This window comes from Coffea arabica, chromosome 9e, assembly GCF_036785885.1.
Source record: "Coffea arabica cultivar ET-39 chromosome 9e, Coffea Arabica ET-39 HiFi, whole genome shotgun sequence".
In the NCBI taxonomy this organism is placed as follows: Eukaryota; Viridiplantae; Streptophyta; class Magnoliopsida; order Gentianales; family Rubiaceae; genus Coffea; species Coffea arabica.
This window is the reverse complement of record NC_092327.1, coordinates 37,615,865-37,637,970: the sequence shown is the minus strand read 5'-3', so window position 1 is coordinate 37,637,970 and position 22,106 is coordinate 37,615,865. Positions and strand designations below refer to the sequence as shown.

Sequence of the window (22,106 nt, the reverse complement as noted above, 5' to 3'; positions counted from 1 at the left end):
ACGTTACATTCAAATTTAAGATGTGAATTTTTAGGGTAAAATTGAAAAGAAAAGCCTAAACATCACAATCAAAACACAACTGATAAAAAGTTGGATTCCCAAAATGTGACCAAAATTTTGGGAAGGAGGGAGTAGATTTGATTATTGCACATCTAACCAAACTCCAAATTAATAATGCTTTGCTAGCATGATAGTGATATTACATCAAGTAAGCTCACATTTGACTTTGTAACGTACATAGGCCCAACTTTATACCAAAAACATCGTGCAATTGGCTCCATGGCATGGTTGAAATTCAACTTGATAGCGTATTGGTGGAGGGAGGAGTCACATATGCTCAAACAGTGGATTCTAACATTGTTGAATGTTGATGATTAGGTGTAGGAGTATTTGTATTTGTAGGTTCAATTCTATTCATCTTGAAGGATGCAGGCAAGTTGGAGCCATCATCCTCGTCATGATATACATAAGCAAATCCACCATGTCTTGTTAAATCCATCCCTGCCATTTCATCTTGTGTTGAGATTCTCAACAAGTTCAATTTGTGGAGGCCAAAAAACAGTGGACCCATTGTGGCTGAGACCCATCCAATAATCACAAGGATTTGTATGATTTGTGCTGCTAATAGCTTCCCACCACCACCCATGAACAACCCGTATGGTCTATCCGGTTTACCCGGGTACACCTCATTCACAAAATCCTTCGCCGCGAATAAGCCGGTGAACAGTAAACCCCACGCTCCACAACCGCCGTGGAGTTGGGCCGCCTCCAGTGGATCATCATACTTCATTTTTGCCGCTAGTTTGTTCAAACCCATCAGTACCCAAGCTGCTACAAAGCCACATACGATCGCGGCCCATGGTTCAACCACAGAACAACCCGAGGTGATTGCAGCAAAACCGCCTAATAGACCGTTGCAAACATCGAGAACATTCCAATGCCCGACTAGTAACCTTTTGCCAAACAGAGTAGTGAGTGCAGCTGTGCTCCCAGCCAATGTGGTTGTGACAGCTGTTCTCCCAACAGCACTCCACTGACCATAATAAGAACCCCTGGTCCCGTATGATTTTAAAATGGTAAAGAAAGAACCCGGATTGAATCCATACCACCCAAACCATAGTAAGAAAGTACCTAATACTACGAGTGAAGCACTGTGACCACGTAAAGCTACAAAGCGGCCAGACCGGTCGAACCGGCCAATTCTGGGGCCTTCAATTAAGGCTGCCCAAAGGCCAGCAACTCCACCAACCATATGCACTACACCCGAACCGGCAAAGTCAATAACTCCTGATCCAAAGAGAAGGTTTCCATCGGCCTTGGCTGCACCGGCCCAACCATCACCAGACCAGAACCAGTGTGAAACTATCGGGTAGACAAAGCCAGTCAAGAATGATGAATATATCAAGTATGCAACAAACTGCGTCCTTTCTGCTATGGAGCCACTCGTGATGCCTGACAACGAACATATATAGTAACTTATTAATACAGAAAATTTGAAGTATTTTAAGTTTTACTAATTAAGAAACATAATTAAATCAACTACGATATATAACCAATAGAATCTTTCATCAAGCATCGATAAAAAATATTGATACATCAACGAGTTCGTCATGCCACATAAACAAAAGAAGCATTTCAGAAAAGATTAATATATACTATATATTTTTTATACCGTCAGTGTAGAAAAGATTAATCCATATGCAAAAATCAACATATGTACCTGCAGCTGCAATAGCAAAGGCCCATTGATAGAGGAAGAAACTGTAATCCCCAGATTGTGAAGGGAAGGATTTGAGTCCAAAGAAATGGCGGCCGATGAAGCCATTAGAGGGTGAACCGAAGGCGAAGGCATAGCCAAAGAGGTAGTAGGATAAGCCACCGGCAGCAGCATCAAGAACATTAGTAAGCATGATATTCATGGTGTTTTTGGCACGTACCGAGCCAGCACAAAGCATGGCAAAGCCCAACTGCATGGCAAACACAAGATAAGCCGAGAAAAGTAGATAAGTGTTGTCCACGGCGTAGGTGGTGTCTAAGAGCTTGGATGCTACTGCACCAAATTGCTGGCAGATGTAGGTGGCGGCCGCGGAGGCATTCGGGGTGCTGCCTAGAAGAGGGATGAGTTCAGAGGCTGAGCAATTTAAAGAAGTTGCCATGCTGAAATGAGAAGGAAGTTTAGTTGTGGTAGGGAGAGCTTAGTTTGTCTATGAAGCAAAAATGGCATGGGGAGGTTTGATTTTATAGAGGAAGAATAGTAGAGGCAGGAGTTGAATTTTTTTTTCCCTTATTGTTTGTTTATGGTGTTGAGTTAATGTCCTTGTCTTAACAGGTAAGAAATTGTGTGCATAAATTTGGTCAATACTCCTTTTACAGTACAAATATCTCAGGGAATATAAGCAAGCGTTTTAAGGAAATTCCTAAGATACTCCCTTCGTTCCACTTTAATAGTCCTGTTTTCCTTTTTCGTCTGTCCCAAATTATAGTCCACCTTCTAATTGAAAAATGTAGTTGTATTTTAATTTTTCTAAAATACCCTTATTTAATGTAAGTTGTTGTTACTATAAACCTACCCCATTTAATGAGAGTTTATTCTTTTTTTACCATCAATTCAAGTTCCCATAAAGTTGTACTCTAATTAATGTGAGGGTATTTTAGGAAAATAACTACCTAAATTGATTGTTTCAACAAAATTAACTACTTTTTCTTAAACTGTGTGAAAAAAGAATCAGGACTATCAAAGTGGGACGGAGGGAGTATAAGGTATCTTGGGATTCATTTTGTGGAATTCAACTGTACAACATATGACATAAGAGCCTAAGGTTACTTATTATTGTGCTTTTTACAGCTAATTGTCCAAGTAATTGGACTATACATAGTTTTTAAATTTTTTACTTTCTTTTCGGGTATTAAGGGAATATGTAATCTTGTTTTGTCACTTATATCTTCATTTCCGATAAACACACAATGGACTGTTTTAAATACGAAGAGGAGGAAAATAAACACATAATAAATATTCAATAACTTTATTAACTCAATAAGAAGAATATTAAATCGTAACCTTGCAATTATGACCTCCCCCTCCAAAAACAATTTTGATGTTGTAAAGTGACTTGTCTATGATAGGTTATGTTTATTGCACATTTTACTTGCCATGAACCTCATAAAAAGTATAGCTGATGAAATGAGAGAAAGAGGTGAATCATGAAAAGTCGACTTAATAGTTTTGGCTAAGCTTCGTATGCTGCCATTCCCCTTTTTCTGAAGCTGGTAATGGAAGGCATGGAAGAGCTATCTACCTTTCAAAGGATGTGACATATAAATCATTCTAGAGGGTAATTTTCTTTAGCTCGAAGTCAAGCAAGACAACTTTGATTGACCGATCTTTCTCTGAGTACTAATAGAACATGAACAAAGAAATTGCCGAAAAAGTGAACATGAAATTCCAGTTCAATGTCTGAGTTCATATGTTATATCCACATGATTGGTGGTAAAATGGTTTTTTTTTTTAAAAAAAAAAAATTATTTATTTCCCTTTTTATGAACAAGAAACTAAATAATTAATCCTTTGGTGTTATTGATTGCAAATAATGAAATATCCCTTGAAAGAGAAAAAAAAAAACCATCGTTAATGCCAAAGACTAATGCATTTGCTTGGCAATTCCTTGGCTTTGTTAGATCTCGAATGATACATGTCTTATATGGTTATAATCTGTGAATTTGCATGTCAAGTTGCAGCCAAAGAATCCTGGCCCTGAAGTCAGAAGTTTTAATTAAATGTCACAATCCGATGTGAAAAAAACTTTTCATTTTTTCACCAACTCCACCATAAATAGTCAAGGAACTATATGGAATTAGATGCAAGATGAATCTGAAATTGATGGAACCCGATTAGCATTATTTTGGAGTATCTTTACCAATACTAATGAGTTGCGTATCACAATTAGCCACATAATTAGCACAAAGATGACGAGACCAAATACTAACTCTCAAATTTTATAAAGGACAAAGAAGAATCCCCAGTCATTTTTTTTGGGGGGGGGGGGGGGGTGTTGGGGAGAATCCCCATTCTAGTATTTTATAGTCACCAGCAATTTCTATATTCTGTTTTCGATAAAAGGGTAATTAAAAAAAATGCTGTGGAGAAATTGACTGATGGTTTTATAACTAGTGTAAAACTGATTCCCTTGGGCGAAAAGTTCTACTATATATGAAGTTGAAAACAGATGTTCAAAGCAATTTAGAAAAAAAAAAAAAAAAAAAGAAACAAAAGAGAGCTCCGAAGGGGAGTAAACTGCCACTAAATTAGTTGTCAGTGAAATTTTCTTGGAAAGCATGGATAAAATTGAATCAAATGGAGGATTTAGTGGGGATTGAACCAGTATCAATTGCTAGTGAAAACTTTTTAGAAAGTCTGAATTAGAAAGCAAGTCGAGAGAATTGATTCTCCAACATACACCTAAGGAGGGACTTAAACCCCTTCCCGATGGCCAACTTAGCCTGATTTAGTTGATTATATCATTTAGGTATTGCTACTCAAGCAGTGGTTGACTCGAAATGTGAATCGTTTCTTGAATCAAATTAGAGTATGATTAATTTAGCAATAAAACCATTAATTTTGATTTGACACCCGGCCTAGCCACAGGCCTTTATCTAGGGGTGGCAATGGGGCGGGGTTGGGGCGGAGGACCCCTCCCCCACCCCCCACCCCGTTGCCTATTAATTCCCCCTACCCCCCGCCCCCGGCTTCCCCCGCCCCACCCCGCTTCCCCCGCGGGGACATCCGTGGGGGTTAAAAAATTTTGTTATATAATTTCATTATAATTAAATATTAGTAAATAATCAAGTACTAAAATATCAACACGTCATCAAATTATTATTCATTGTAACTTCACAATTGAAATTCATAAAAATAATTAAATAAAAATTATTTGAATACAATCTAATATGATATAACAAATATAACTAAAATAATCAAGTTTTCACTTTTGATACAAATATAATCACTAAATTATTATTATATTTTTTTTAGAAAAAGTGTTATTGTATTAAGTGTAATTAGGAATTTAATATAAATATATTAATAAATTTAGTATAAATAATTAATAATTTTTATTAATAGACATGTATAATTAGTAGTATAATTGATAATATCAATTATATTACATATACTAATATACATTAAATGATACATATAACTAATAATATCATTATTATAAATTTATAACTAATTAAATTAAATATTATATATATAATTATGTACATATATATATATCTTTATTATTAAATACTCCCCCGCCCCGTTTCTAAACGGGGGGGAAAAATAGCCTCCTGCCCCAATAGCCTCCCGCGGACACCCGCCCCCATTGCCATCCTTACCTTTATCCAATTGGGCAAATACCATAGACGACCACCAATTTCCCCAAAAGGGAAACCAAAAGCTCAAAAAGCAGGCTTATACGAGTACATTTCTTGTCAATTAGGACAACAAATTCTCAATCCTTGAAATGAAGTATATATTTACTCTTTAGGCAACACAGAAAAATTGAAACAACCAAAAAAGTAGCGTTTACCATGTTGAGCCTTGTTTTCTTTTAGTTCACTGTCAAGTTGCCCAACTAATCTACATTAAAAACACGAAGTAGCTATTAGAAAATATGTTGGAAAGAATACTAGTTGAGATTCTATGCCTTTGCAATAACCCCCCATGTAGTACCTGTACACTACAGAAGGTCATGTATGCTCATGGACTAATTGCTTGCATCATGCAGCAAACAAGGAAGATACTTCAAGTAATTTGATTAACCCAAAATCGATATTTAAATGACATAAAACCATCTACCATTCAAACTTCAATTCTGTAATCTCTCTGCTTACGTGATTGATGGTTCCTCCTTTAATTGTTTATTTTCCTATTGAGTTTTTAATGCACTCGATTTTTTTGAATTTGTGAGGCTGCGAACTGCCAATGAAATTCATTTCACCAGCATCATTAGCTTGCTACAGCATGAACGAGCCAAAACAACTGTAAAAGTTGACATTTATGAAAAATTGATGCTAAGTCCATTGCACTTGAGGCGGTTAAAAAGTTAAAACCAAAGGGAAGAGTCTAATTCGAATTCTCACTTTGCTCTTGGTGTAGTCTGTTTGGATTGTAAATTATTTGATATATTTTTACTGTAGCACTTTTTGTGATGTGATGTATGTGAGATAAAAAGGTAATTGGAAATATAAAAAGGTGTGTTGGAAATTGTAACGATGATGTAAGCAAATAAATTTTAGCAAATAATCCTCGATCCAAACAAATTATGGCCAGGATTTGATTTGATTAAGATGCTGTAGTTTTGCAATAGTTTGCTTATATATATGTGTGTGTGTGGAAGGGGTTAGTAATATGTTTAGGTGGATTCGACTTCGTTTACCATACTACGGATTAGGGCATATTTTCGACACTATAAGTCTGTTATAGGAGTTCTTACAGATCGCTCATATATATATATATATATATATATTACTTTTAAGTATATTTAAATTAAGTTTAGTCATTTGTTTTTGTTTTTGCTTTTTGCTTTTTTAATTGCTAGTCATGCTACAAATTGTTACCAGTTTTTATTATAAACTTGTTGAAAGTTAAAACCTTCTGAACTATATCGAAACAAAGATAAATACTTCATGCAAATTGAAATAATAAATATACAAGTCGTAACAGTTTGGACATGCATTAGTTAGATAACTTGTTACAACCTGATTCATGACTTTGTATGCAGTGGACACACTTTCTGAATCTTTGCGAAATACTTAATAATTTGGATACAGCTGTAAGAATCCGACAGAATATTCATTAACGAAGTCAAAATGTAGAGATCCGGGACATGATAGCTTGTAATGGAAAAGAGAAATGATAAGTGATGTAACCCATGGTTGAATTACCAATAATAGAGTCAATTTGTACATGGTTTCTAAAACAAGGTCAGCAAGCAAAATAGTGCTAACTAATTATGTCTTGGAAAATGATTCAAAATGTCTCTTGCATTTTATCAAATGAATTTTTTATTTTTTATTTTTAAAATATTTAATTTACGTCCCTTGCAAATTTAAGTTAGCAAAATTTGATCCCAATTTTAGTTTCCGATCACTTTTTAGATTGAAATCATCACATGACCTAGATTTAGTCAATTTTTATATATAAAAAGATCATATCCCACTTTTTTAGTAACAAAAATAAGTATGCATTAGGTTCAATCCCACTTTTTTTTGGAAAAAAAAAAAAGAATATAATTCGGGTCAGATCCTACTTTTTTAGGAGTCAAAATGAATAGGAATCGGGTCATTTGTTTAACTACAAATAGAGTATAACTTTTTTGCCCTTAAAAATTTGACCGTGTACAAGTCATTTAATGGATTCAAGATAAAAAATGATCGAAAACTTGGGTTGGGTTGATATCAAATTTTATCGACTTGATTTTATAAAGGATGTAAAGTTATCATTTTAAAAATAAAGGATGAAAAAATTCATTTGACGAAATGTAAGGGACGTTTTGAACTATTTTTCCTTCTGTTATCTCAACTCTAAATCACGATGAAAACTTAGAGAAATATTTTGAAGCTAAAGATTACTAGATCAGTTGAAGCCAATTTCAGGAAAAAATATATAAATAAATAAAGGGCTAGGTCATGCAATTTGTAAACTCAGAAAGAGCAAATTGAAAATTATGAATATAAAAAGAATGAGATATTAACTGATTAGCTCTAGATGTTATTAGACTCAGAAATGCCCATTAAATTTCCTTATAACATAGCGTTGAAGAGATCCGATAGTGAAAGACTGAAAGGTGCAAGATGCAGTCAAATTAATCCAGGGGCCACAAGCAAGTAATTTACACGACCCTTGAAGGGATTAGCAGTCGCTTAAACCAGGCAATTAATAATTTGATTAGTATATGCAATGAGGTAGTATGGTATCTAACCCATGATGGCGATGTTAAGCGAGTCAGATCTACTCCATGTTACTAACTAAATGCTCTGAATCCAGAACAGCAACCAGTTTTGTCTGAATAGAACTTGGAATCAGCAGAATGGTCATGGAATCTCACTGGATGATGCAGAAGAATCCAAGGAAAAAAAACACAGAAAAAAGTCAAATGAGCTTAATTATGTGGCGTCCGTCGCCGCTGCACCATCTGTTTTTCTGTGTCTGTTGTCACTATGATGGCGACAAGAAACCGTAGCAGGTGAACAATCCATCACCAGTTTCAGTAAGCAAAAATGTTTCTCTATGCTATCAATTCTGTCAAAAGTCTAAAGCTAAAAGCATTGAAAGGGAAAACAATTCTAATATACATTGTTCCCATGTCAAGTAAAGCATGCTTCGAGTTGAAAGTTCATCAGATGTCACAGCTTTGACATTCAGAGCAATTACACGTTCTCAGAGACCAATGACAAAGAGGTAAACTCAAGAAAATGACCAGAAATGGAAACCAAAAATGTAGAGCAATATATTACTCGATTAAGGACTATGAGCATCAGCTTTTAGCCCAGATAAAATGATCGTTGATCCAATCCATTAGTATCAGAACCATCATGACCATCATTAGATCCTAATAATATCACTTTTCTTTTGAACCAAGTTGTACTCCAAGCAAGAGAAGTCCCACAGATGTGAAAGCGGACAAGAGCGTAGATGAATAACACAGTGCAAGTAGTGCTCCTCGCAATGACTGCAACGAGATTTACTGTTATAGAGTATGCACAAGGAACCAGATAACTTGCAATCAAGTGATATAACTATCAAGCACCTTTGCAAGCAGCAAAGCATTGTCATTTGCATATTGCAATGAGCTCTCTGGTATACTTTCGATGCCTTGACTTAATCCCCATGACAGAGTGCTGTATTTCAAACATGAAACAGTGAACATGACTGTCTAGGCTTCTTTTACAGTAACGAAGTAGAATATAAATAATTAAAGGGAAAAACTTACCTGAAAAGCAAGCCTATAACAGCCCCAATGTAGGCTTTATCTGGAGTCAGTTCAACCTGAAGCTCTCCAAACTGTGCCAAGATGACTTGTTGCATTAGCAAATTTCTCCTGATATAGTTATGTAAAATCTTCACTTCCTATAACTGCAAGACACAAACCTTCAGAGTCCTAGTTTCCTGCTTTGGTTCTGCACTAGTCACTGTAGTTACTGCTCTTGCAGATAAAAACTTCCCCGTCCTAATCATAACTTTGGCAATCTATACTGATTGAGCATCCATTCATACGTCAAAAATGAAAAAGATCAAATGAAAATGCACGTATGGTGAATCTCATGGTGTTTACGTGGAGGGGTAGACTACGTAAAAGACCTTTGCTTGAGCAACGAAGGTCACCATTGATCTGGACAAAAAATTTGAAGAAGCAAGGAAAAATAATGCCAGTCTCCTTTTAAGAGGAGAAGGTAAATTTCTGGGTTAGATGCCAACAAGGCTGTTTGTTGACATGAAAATGCAAAAGCTGATATGATTGAACATCAAGGACTAGTATACTAAACAATTAAGGCTTGTTGAACAGCAGCTCAAGTACATAAGTTCGCATGCTTTTTCATTCACAAACTTGACAAAATCTTACTATAACCACAAAGACATGCCTTCACTTGCACAGTCAAAGTTCTAGTTCCGTAGGTCCACAAAAGACACAAAAGTGAAAATACCATTTCTTGCTCGCCTTGACCATATTTCCCCATGGACTGGAACCTTCTTCCAGCAGATATTAGGCGCTTACCAAGTGCTAGCTAGCAATAAACACAAATATCAGCAGAGAGAAGCTCAAGCATTCACTTAGAGATTGGAGATACAACAACATACAAAACACCCTATTCATAAGCCTCTTTTCTTGCCTGATTTATTCCCATCTGTCAATGAGTCCACCATCACGGGTAACTTGCTTACTAAAGCTGCAGAAGTCGATGCCTCTGCCAGTTCCCATGCTCGACTTATATTTAACAATATTTCTCCAAGATCTTCACCACACTGCCAGTAAAATTCAAATGCTTAAGTTCCAAAGGGCCCTTTAATTGGATAACAATATTTTCCAATCACCATAAGATATGAACGGATCAGTGAGCAATTAGAACCACTTATGTCATGTTCAAACAGCAAAGAAATTCACCAAGATCACAAAAACCTTTTCTTGGCAAAGCAAGCTCCATCAAGCTTCCAGGCAGTAAGATTAACATGCAGAAAGTGCTGAAATAAGCAAAGACAGCATCAAGGTAGCATGGCCAGAAAAAAAATCCCTCAAGTTATTGGCTTCATTTATCATTGCAGATGATAGAAATGTCTAGGGCAAATGTATATCATAATTGGTCTGCAGGTTTTTAAATCAATAATAGGTTGACTTTCTTGTATCAGAGGAGATATAACCAATTACATCACATACAAAGCAGATAAGAATCCATGCTGGATGGCTTCTATTCACTAGCCAGTATACTAACTCTGGACAAATGATTAGCATCCCATGGACCCATCTAAAAGCCAACATTTTTGAAAACGTAAAATGGTGGACAAACAAAGAACTCTGCAGCACCAAGTTATACAACTTATTTTCGACTAATTAGAGCAAAAGGCTTCAAAGAGACGAGTCTTTAACAAAACAGACTTAACCTTTGCACCTATATTCTTATGAACGGGCATTCTAAATTGGATGGACACCAAAATTTTGAAAAAGATAAGCAAAAGCACGGTATTAGTAAGTAACATCACAATGAACTTCAATTACAAGTAGAGGTGTCAAAATGGGTGACTTGGGCGGGTTTGGGTTGGGTAAAATGGGTAATGGGTATAAGTGAGTCAACCCATTTATACCCATTTAATTAGATGGGTATAAATGGGTAAGTCAAAAAATGAATTGGGTAACCCAATTACCCATTTATAACCCATTTATTTTAATTTTTTGTAAATTCATTTAAATTCATTTTTGCAAACTAAGTTATCAATTTATACCGCTCTTTGTACCCATCATTAGTTTTAAATATTTACTTATAATATTCAATAAGCCTAATTACCAAATTTTTTTCATTTATACTCTATTTCACAAAATTACATATTATTTAATAATTGAATAATAAGAATATAAAAATTTGAACTAAGTACTATAAAAGTTAATATAAAAATTTAATCCAAAAATTTTTAACCCCTAACATTTTTTCCATATATAAATTTAAAATTTCATTTTAGAAAGATAAGAAAAGAGGCTCAAATTTATCATAAATTGGTAATGCCGAAAAATGAGCAAGTTAAAACAAAATAATAAAATAAAACTAACAAATAATAATAATAATGAAACAAAAGTAGTTAACATTATGACAAAATGAAAAATTTGAAAAAAAAATGGGTGGGGGAAAAGAAGAGATTTAGGGGAAGAGAATTTTAAATGGGTTAATTGGGTTTGATGGGTTACCCAATAATACCCATTTAATAAATGGGTATTATTAGGTAACCCATTTATACCCATATACAAAAATTTAAGATACCCATACCCATATATTCATGGGCGGATATGGATAAATTTATTTAAGTGGGTTGATTTGCCACCTCTATTTACAAGATGATGCTTCACTACTGAGATACAGACACAAATATGAAGTATTACCTTCTTTATCTTATTCAGAGTTAAGATGAAATGCTATAACTTCAAGCCCGAATGCAGGGTTCTTTTACAAAAACATTGATGTTCTTATTCTAAATTTAAGAAATACCGATGCTTTTGTTGAGCACAAATGCAGGTTTTTTTTTTAAACTTTATCTGCTTATCTATTTATTTATGAAAACCATACAAAACTATCAATATTCTTTAAATATAGAATTAAATATCAATATTATTGCAAAGACCCATAAATGAGTACCTTTGGGTACCGATATCCAAACAATCGTTTTGAAGCATCTAACAGCAGAAATTGAGCACTTTCCGATGCAGTTGCAGAAGTTAATCAAGGAAATGATGAAAAAATTACCTCATCTTTAACTGGTCCATTTGAAAGATCAAAAGCTGCATCATTCAACTGTAAGCGGAGCAATTTATCCCAATCAATCATGACCCTTCAAAATGATTGCATGTTTACCGTCTCCATACTAACATGTTTTTAACATGATACCACTTACATCTAGACGAAGATCACGAGGGAGCTTAGAAAAGTAATCTGCTGGAAGAACAAAAGTCTCCTGCCAATTAAAACAGCCAAAAGAACAAAATGCGACCCCGAACGAAAAACTTATTAGCAAAAATAAACAAAAATGCAGGGCACATTGAAAATACGAGAGAAGAGATGTAAAATGCTTACAGCAAGTTCTTGAAGAAGGGATTTTGGGTCCGGGTCAAGGGATTTGGGAGAGCCTGATTCTGTAATGGCAAAAGGGATTTTAGTGGGTAGCTTTCTTCTGAAGAAAGGTCTGGAATGAGGGCGGGACGCAATAGGTTGTGGGGTTCCGAGAAAGAAAACGTTTTGGGCGGAAGGGAAATTGGAAGGAGGTTTGATGAGGAGCAGCAGATGTGATAAGGATGAAGCCATTGTCCTGTCGTAGACTGGGAATTGCTGCTTTGCCACGCAAATTTTGGCAGCTTAACTAGTTTCAGTTCGTTGTGAGTGAAATTACAGAAAACGTTCTGGGGTCCATTTGGATAAGGCTTTTGGACAGTGTTGTGTGCTTTAAGGGAAAAGATCAATAGAGTTCGTTTATCCTAGAAAATAGAAATGTACCCGTCTGATATTTTTACTGGTTAAATTCTAAAAGAGAACTTCTCCAACTACTTTTATAGCTTGTTGTCGTACACACACACACACACTTGCTAATACAGCTTATGTCTTTGTTTTGGTAAGAAAATGTTTGGTCAGCTCTTCCAAAATCATAGGTCGTTTGTGAAGGTTTTTATAAATCGTTCACCAACACAATTTTTACATTGGCAGAAAAATTCAAACATATAATTATTTACAAGAAAATGATCGTTCTTACCAATTGAGTCAACTTGTTTTGACATTTACTCGTAAATTGTCACGCTTGACACTTTGCAGAAAATTTTATCAAAAACACTTCAAAAACCATTCTCCATATTCAAAAAATAGTAAATACACCAAACCAGAGGCATATCATAGATGCTCAAGGGCAAATTATTCAAAAACAACTGGCGCACCAAAAGAACGTGAACAATTAACTTTTTGATACTACTAAGCATACAAGAAATGGATATAGTCAACATAGAAACCGGGACTAGTACGAGGCAAAAATTACAGGTGAAAAGCCACAGCACAGAAATCGGAGGATGTCCTCCATCTTCAACAATAGAAGGGCATTGAAGCTGGTGTGCAGAGATTTTGCCACTGTTCAATGTTATGCTCCAACCTTCGCGACTTTTCTCTGCTCAATTTGACCAGTCAATGGGCACTGCATCTCCGTCCAACTAATTGGAACCATTTCCCCACCTGTAAGTTTAAACTAGCTATCAGAAGTCATGTAAACCTCCTGAGTGCATCCAGTGATGAAATCACAAGTAAAAATTAGAGGATTACTAGGGTACCAAGTAACAATTGACATGAAAACACATTTGAGGTCAATAACAGTTTGAAATGGCCCAAAGTTTGCCATCAGGTCATTGTTTAAAAGGTTATCAGGTAAATAAAGAACATGTCATATGTGTAGTAGTTCCAGGCTGCAAGGCTGTAAGGTTCCGGCAAACTTTCTTAACTGCTGTGCTCTATGCTTTCTTTCATTGGGTCTGCAAGGTTGTAATGAGCATATGACCCCGAAAAAGTAAAAAATGGGAAGACTTCAAACACCAAACAGCACATTATAGATGTAAAGCCTACATTTTGTCTTCCAATTTTTTTATAGTATACGTGCCTCTAAAACAACATTTCAACACCAAAACATGGAAAGAACAACTAAAACAACACCAAAACATGGAAAGAACAGCTAAGTATACGTGCCTCTAAAAGAATAATAACTGGCAAACATTTCAACCAAAGTCATATATGCTAGAGTCTAGGCTTGGAAATGTATTGTATTCTACAATAAGGGGAAAAAAGATCCAAAATCAGATAAAAGATGTTACTACAAAATTCAAAAACAAGAATGTAAAGGACAAACAATATCATTCAACTAATAACCATTAACTGAACATTTGAGTCGGACAAAAATAACCATTAACTGAACATCTAATAGTACATTTAATGGAAAGCATTTTACCAAGTCGCACTCAAAATGACTTGTCTTTCCTACGTGTGTGTATGAAAATTTGGACTTCTGTTGGCTCTTAGATGCTTGAATATTTAATGTTTTATTATAACTCCTTATGAAACTATCAACCAAGTGTTTATTTTCTCACACTTACAAATTTTTGTTCTTCCAGTTCCTCACTGTCCAAACAACAGCTTCATTCCCTCTTCTACCATCACAAAAATGCATTTTGAGATTGCAATTACATGAGTTATCAAAAATATTCAACAAGCACAGAGCAGAATCACATACTGACACTATGAGTATATAGACAAAACTATGTAATTCAAACAGCAACAAGTTTAAGATATATGGATCATCAAGGTAACTATCCCATAAGAAAACAGACGAAATGATTCAGGAATCTCTACCTGCTGAACTTTCAGCAGATACAACACCAAGTTCATTTTTGGCAGTAGATAAATAATATGCCCGTGCATCCCCTAGGGACAGCTGATGAAAGAGGTTAAAGAAACTAAAATCTGTAAATGTGATTAAACTGATGCATACAGAACAACCATGTTACACTAACCAACAAAAGGCACATAAATTTAAACACAAAAGATTCAAAAAAAATTTCTCTAGAAAGCCAAGTAATATTCCACCATTTTGCTAGACCAGGGAGCAGCTATGGTTTAAATAACTTTTTTGCTTTCATAAAAAACCTCTTTTTTTTTTTAATTTAAGTACTAAACACTGCAACATACCTATGCTGATCATATAAATGTGAGAAAATCATCCAGTTGGATACACTTTGCCTTGCAATAAATTAACCAATTTCAAGTGCTTGAGACGTGTCATCCAGTTTGGTATGATAAAATAAGCCAACACTGAAAGAGATTCAAGATAAGCATCACGTGTCCAGGCCTATCCTACCAGTACTGCTTTGCTATGTGAAAAACTTCAGCCAAGACAATAAATCTAGGAAGAATAAATGTTAAGAAAATGAAATTTATAGACATGAAGGATACAACCAGCGCTCTAACAATGTCACCCGGGTGGAAAGAAGCATGCATTTCAACCTTGTCAATCTCAGTTGCTCTTACATCTTGCTGCCTATTCAACAAAATTAGTGTCAAGGTGCGTAATTAGAAGTTCTATGGTACTTCAATTCCCATGAACTGAAGAAACATCAATATGAGCAGATATCATTATAAAACTTAACGGGATACAGAAATGCAAGAGTAACACCTAATTTGTAACATCTCTAAGTATGACTCCAAGTATCATATATCTTATTGTACAGAACCAAAAGATATTGTTCCGGATTAAGAATACAAGCATAGTTCACAAAGACATATGAATAAGCAATTGAAAAGAGGAAATCCATTGACATGAGCCTACCATAAAAATTTATCTAGCCAATGATTCACACACACATACAGAGAGAGAGAGAGAGAGAGAAACACAGAGAGATTAATTGTTAGCTTAAGTGCTGACTGGACGAAGTCACTAGAGATAAGATGGGGTAGGGATGGTTGGGTAGCATCCATCCCTTAACTGATGATGCCTTACCAAAATCCCTTACCTGATGATGCCTGTGAATTTTTCTCTTACGGACTTGGGACCAACACACATGATATCTGCTGAAGCCATTCTAGCCATCACTTTTGTTATCTATAGAAAAAACAACAGAAACATAGAAAGGGTTACCTAGAAAACCGTGGTTCTTTCTATACCAGAGATAAACATAAACCAGACATGATGATACAAGAGACATTAGACACCATAAAGGATTAGGGCAAATTACAGACACTGGTCGATGACTTGATTCTGTCAGTTTCTTGCTGTTTATGATAACTGTAATGCACTTTAGATTGATTTTGAGCAATTAGTTATAGTTTCATTTTATTAGGAATTTAGTGATTGAAAAGCAATTTTTCACCTTCAGAGAGTACCGAAATAGGTCAATGTGTCCCAAGTAGGAAGTCTTTTGTCCAAGCCAGACTATGTCATTAAAATTAGGGTTTTTGTAGTGCTGGGTCAAACTCTAAGAAGTGCTTTGATAAAATTTGGCTTGCTGGTTCCTTAGCTTCTAGTTCCTTAGTTGTTACTATTCCTTAAGAAGTCTTACATATGTGGGCATCTATGTACGTCAGTAGAAACTAGTATATGAGGTGATGAAATGTATAATAATAATACGGTGGCTTAATGATGTTAATTCAGCTTTCTTTGGAAGCTCCAAACAACTTTACCTTGGGATGGAAAATTCGGCTGGATTTATAGAAATTCCTACTCTTCCTCTTCCTTTTTTGCTTTCTTCTAAAATCCCATTGCTGGCTGCTCGCTTCTATCATTATATCGTTAACAATATCTATAACTAACCATCCCGAAATCCTTTCTTATCCACAATTGCTGCTTCAAGCTACATCACAAGTCCTACTGATTAAAACATACTAATTCTCTAGGGGCACTTATAAATATCATAACTAGATATAGCATGAGCATCAGCCAGAAACAAAATAAAAGAAAAATATGAGACCAAAACCTTACCCTAGCAATGACAACAGACCCAGGCTCAGGAACAGCACCATGGGCTTTGTGGCCAGTAACTTCCACAGTTGGTCTCTGGTAATGATCCACAAAAAAAAGAAGAAAAAGCTGCAATTAAACCTTGCATTCCATGTACAACCACAATAAGGCATTCTTAGAGGTATAGAGGACGGAGAAAAAGTATATCCATGAGCAGAAAATATTAACCAAATCCAGAACTTTACAATATTATCCTATTTCCAATCCTGAATCCTGGTTACTTAAAATCAAAATCGCACCAGACACTTTGAAGTAATATAGTAAACAAAGAACAGGATTACGAGATTCTCAATCTTTTGTCATTGGATTGATTTTGACAAACAAAAGCCAGGAAAACAAGAGGAAGAACAAGCCATTCAAAGATCAATGATTGTTTGTGTTCCAAAATGGGGCAAAATCTGGATCAAGAAAAACAATAAAAAGGTTTCTTTAATACCAAAAGAACCAACATTATCTTCTCTGAATTCCAAAAACAAAATTGAATCTTTCCCGTCTTCATTTTATTAATCTGAAAACTTCTTCCTTTCCCTCTGAGACCATCAGCTTATCCTCCCTCCCGAATTTCCTCAAACCAAACAAAGGCTCCATTGTTGCCATATAACTCGTTAATCACCTCTTCAGTCGGAACGTTCAAACATCACCATGCGTTAAGCTATTCAACTTTATCCAAACAACATGGTAGAGATACATTAACGCTGTATTAGGTTCTCTGTCAGAACTGCAATTACAAATTTTAACCATTTTTTCCTATTCAAGTTAAGCTAGATTTCCACATAATACAAATTCCAAACACAGCCCTTCATAATTTGCAGCACAAAAAAGCTCCAGACCCACAAAACCATTTAAATCAACAACTCAAGACTTTGTTTGCAGCTCACTAAGACATGTAATAATAATTAAAAAACAAAGAAGAAAAAGAAGAAGTAGAAGAAGGCTGCATGCTCTTAAGCAGAAATTAAAGTGTCTAAAATATTCCAGTTCTAAACATCAAGGTTCAACCGCTACAGAATATTATTTTTAACATTTAAAAAATATATACCTGGTCAGTGGCGTCAATAGGAGCAGGGATGATAGAGCGAAATCCAGTGAGGGAGGCGTAAATGGTTTTATCATTGGCTGAGAAATAGGCACCTTTCCCTGCTTTTAACTCTGACGCCGTCCCCAACACTTCCCCGGGCGTTACCAACTCTTTCTTCTCGTCCTCCTTCATCTCCGTTGTCCCAATTACCACGAACTTCTTGGTTTCAGGGTTTTATCACTACGGCCTGTTTAATTTTCCGTCCGGTTCAGTGGGGTTTAAGGCGAGGTTTTTAAACGTTGTGGTAAAAAGTAAAATAATATCTGAGACAATTGTGTCTTGTTCCGCTCAAGTTTGATTAATTAACTTGCAACCCTTATAGAATTCGGATGCAAATTGCAGCCAATTTGGCTACACGAAATGACCGTACTAACCTTTCAAGTTATGTACCAAAAAAAAGTTTTAATTACAGATTCCCCGACATATTTAGGAATTGGCATCAATTTAACCAATTGTAACAACAGCTAATAGCTAGTGTATTTAGAAACGTCTTATTGACTATGTAATAAGAAGAGCCTCTCTCTCTATTTGAGAGCCCTTCTCTCTAACTTTAGAGAACCTCTTCTTGGTGTAGAAACTTTTAGCAAGTTCAAAATTTCAAACCCCAAATTTCAAATCCCAAACACTATACTATCTTGGCCCCAACCCAGATTTCATCGCAAAATTTCAGAATCGATACTAGTTAGAACCAGAGATCAAGACTAGTAATTGGTGGAGTAAATGCTAGAACAAAACATGATCCATTTAACAAATTTGTGGAGCACTAACTTTCTCTGTCGGAACTGTGGCTTCTTTAATTCTCTCACGTTTAGTCTTTTGTTTCGTCTTTTTGAGCCGGTCGACTCCACCAACCTATTTTTAAACTTGGGTAAAAAATAAAAAAGCCCCCTGTGGTAAACCTAATACACAGAAAAGCCCCCCATGGTTTCAAAATATACAACACGACCCCTCATGCTTTGAACTAAATTGTAAAGGTGACGGAATCCGTTAAAATTAACGGAAATGGACAAAATGACCAAAATACCCTGATATAATTAAGCAAAAGACAGCTCAAAAAAATCATTTGTTTTATTCTCTAAATAGAGAGAATTGAGGGTTAAGGGGTAGAATAGGTATATTTGATAAAAATTAAGTATAAAATTTTTTTTTTAGGTTCCAATAAGTCATTTCCGTTAAATTTAACGGATTCCGTCACCTTTACAATTTAGTTCAAAGCATAAGGTATCGTGTTGTATATTTTGAAACCATAGGGGGCTTTTCTGTGTATTAGACTTACCACAGGGGGCTTTTTTGTTTTTTACCCTTTAAACTTTCACTTCTCTAATATCTTTGCTATTTACTTTTGGATTCACTGGTAATATTGTTTGCTTGTCTGTCTGCCTCTTTAGCAGGTTTAACCAGCTGAGTAGTTCATTGTCCAAGAAATAGTGCTTGTCATCACTCTAATACATTCTCCAAGATGGAAGAATCCCTAGCAAGAGCCTTTCAAAAGTTTGAGCTATCGGAAAAGGATATAGAGGGTGTGGATCTGGGTGGGGATGACACTGATGAAGGCATACAAGGGTGCCATGACAGCCTGGTTGGAAAACTCGTTGGGGGAAAAAGTTGCTCATTTCACAGGGGTCTAAAACTTCACCAACCATGTATGGGGATACCCCAGGAAGATGAAAATAATAGAGTTGGGCCCAAATTTGTTCCAGTTTCATCTGGAAGATGAAGAAGATAAAAAAAAAAAAGAAAAAGATCCTGTCAGGTAGGCCATGGATAATGGATAATCAAGTACTCATAGTAAAGGAATGGGAAGTGGGTTGCAAAAGGGACAGAACATTTTTTCAACATGCGTTTCTCTGCGTACAATGATGGAATCTCCCTATCCATTGGATGAGCAAAGCAGTTGGCTTTAAATTAGGGGAGATCTTCAATTCTGTAAGAGAGGTGATAATTCCAACAACTGAAAAGAAAGAGGGAAGGCACATGAAAATAATGGTTGAAATAGATGTGACTCAACCACTGATCAAAGGGACTAAAATAAAAAGTAAAGATCAGGTAGTATGGGTTGAGTTTAGGTATGAACGTTGTTCGGACTTTTGCTACAACTGCGAGGTCATAGGACATAGTAACAGGTTATGTAATGTGGCAGGAAGAGAAGGATTGATGTAGCAAGAGGAGCAATGTGGTGCATGGATGAGAGTAGGGAACATCATGGTATCACCATTAAAAGGAAGGGTGGAATCAGTAAAAGAGATAGAAAGCAAGAAAATGGAGAAAGATGACAGATGCAATCACTTAATAGTTGGGTTTAGAATGAAGGACAACAAGATAAAAGCTGATAGAAGGAACCATATAGAGATGGAGAAAAAGGAAGCGAAAGACCAAGAACACATGAGAAGAAACGTGTACGATAATAGATGGTTGAATTCTTACAGGACCAGAAAGACCAGAAAAAAGAGAGCCAGAAGGAGGAAACAAAGAATATGCCCACTAACGAAGAGAAGAAAAAGGAAACAAACAAGGCAATTGAGGAACCCAAAGAAGGGAGCACTATGAACCAAGTAATAGTGCAGGAATCTATGGAGGTGGAGAACAATGGATGTCAAATAGGAAAACATATGATAATGGTAGAAGAAAGGGAAGGGCTAGAGGAGATGAAGATGAAGCAGGAAGTAACACTTGCTAGTGACAACATCAAGAAGAAAGAAAGGAGACAATTCAAAAGAAGAGTGATGCAAAACAGAACCCCACTACAAGTGAGTACAAACATGGACTTGTTAGGGGAACTGGGAGGAAAAAGGAAAGTAGAGGCCCTACAACAAGAAACACAACCAATGGAGAAAGATGCAGCAGATATCCCAAAAGTGAAAGCGATGAAAATAGAAATAAACAGTGCAATGTCAACTGGGGAATTGGAGGCTAACCCTTTTATGTCTCCAAGGTGTAAATGAAGGCTGCGGCGTGAAATTGTCGAGGTGTCGGAGGCCCCTTGACAATTTTTCAACTGAATGAAGTATAACTTCCACTCTCCTAATGTAGTGTTTTTGTGTGAAACAAAAAATCAGGAAAATTACATGAGACAAGTGCAGAAGAAAATCAGGTTTGAGAATGGATATTTTGTTAACTCAATAGGTAGAGCAGGGGGACTAGTATTATTTTGGAACAATGATGTCTCCATTGACCAAGTGAGCAATACTGACTGGTATATAGTTGCATGTATCGAAGACAAGGAAACAAAAAACCATTGATGGTTTGTGTGTTTTTATGCAAGTGCTGATAGTAATACCAGGAAGGAACAGTGGAAACATATAGAAGACAGGAAAAAGGATTGGAAAGAAGCTTGGATAGTGGTGGGGGACTTCAATGATATAAAGTCGAATGGGGAGAAATAACGAGGGAGAGAGAGGGCTGAAGGTAGTTTTAGGGACTTTAATAGTTTCATAAGAGGTAATGACCTAATTGATATAGGTTACCAAGGGGTACCATGGACGTGGAATAACTGCTGGGAGGGGGATGTGGAAGTGAAAGAGAGATTGGATAGATACCCATGCAGTGTTGAATGGATGCAAAAGTTTGAAAAAGCATTGTGTACACATGTTGATAATGAAGCATCTGACCATTTCATCCTGATTATGGACACTAATCCAGAGAGAAACAGGAGAAAAAAGAGGTTTTATTTTGACCAAAAATGGACTAAGAATTCAGAATCGAGGGAGGTGATCCAAGGGGCATGGAGTAAGGCTCTCACAGGCTCCAGAATGTACAAAGTGACCAGGAAAATAAAGGAATGTAGGGTTGCTATCTTGGAATGGAATAAAAGGATGCAAGGAAACTCTAAAAATAAGGATAAATGAGCCAAAAGAGAAACTCAATGAAGTGAGAGATGGAAATGATATGGGCAAGAGTGGTCGAATTGTAGAGATAAAAACCCAACTAAGCAAAGCATACAAGGAGGAAGAACTATATTGAAGCCAAAAATCAAGAAACAGATGGCTAAAAGAAAGTGACAGAAATACAGCTTTTTTCCACACAAGTGTGATGACAAAGAGGAAAAGAAACACAATCAGCATTTTATAGAAAAATGATGGGACTTGGTGTAAGAATGAGAAGGAGATTGAAGAGGAACTAAGTGAGAACTACAATAATTTTTTCACCACTACTAATCCTGATAACTTTGAGGACATATTAGCAGAGATTCCAAGCACTATTTCTGGCCAGATGAACGAGCAGCTGATTAAGCCTGTGGAAGAAAAGAAATTA

General features: G+C 36.0%; 2 protein-coding genes across 3 annotated transcripts; both read right to left on the bottom strand.

Moving 5' to 3' along the window:
• Positions 1-83: 83 nt before the first annotated feature.
• Positions 84-12,707, bottom strand: LOC140014518 (ammonium transporter 1 member 2-like). The gene is made up of 11 exons (XM_072065455.1): positions 12,316-12,707; positions 12,137-12,196; positions 11,989-12,036; positions 9,874-10,006; positions 9,688-9,764; positions 9,134-9,232; positions 8,976-9,046; positions 8,793-8,883; positions 8,608-8,714; positions 1,721-2,157; positions 84-1,452 (listed from the first exon to the last, which is right to left on the bottom strand). Exons 1-11 carry the CDS (start codon positions 12,541-12,543, stop codon positions 338-340), a joined length of 2,466 nt encoding a protein of 821 aa, XP_071921556.1. The 5' UTR covers positions 12,544-12,707; the 3' UTR covers positions 84-337.
• Positions 12,708-13,099: 392 nt separating this feature from the next.
• On the bottom strand, positions 13,100-18,140 carry LOC113709737 (uncharacterized). Of its 2 annotated transcripts, XM_027232586.2 has the most exons (7): positions 17,817-18,138; positions 16,739-16,813; positions 15,774-15,862; positions 15,217-15,301; positions 14,617-14,698; positions 14,361-14,414; positions 13,100-13,452 (listed from the first exon to the last, which is right to left on the bottom strand). In XM_027232586.2, the coding sequence occupies exons 1-6, from the start codon at positions 17,985-17,987 to the stop codon at positions 14,383-14,385; spliced, it is 534 nt and encodes a 177-aa protein (XP_027088387.1). In that variant the 5' UTR covers positions 17,988-18,138; the 3' UTR covers positions 13,100-13,452; positions 14,361-14,382. The 2 variants fall into 2 exon arrangements, with proteins under 2 accessions (XP_027088387.1, XP_027088386.1); XM_027232585.2 differs by lacking the exon at positions 14,361-14,414 and having other exon boundaries at positions 17,817-18,140.
• Positions 18,141-22,106: the final 3,966 nt, after the last annotated feature.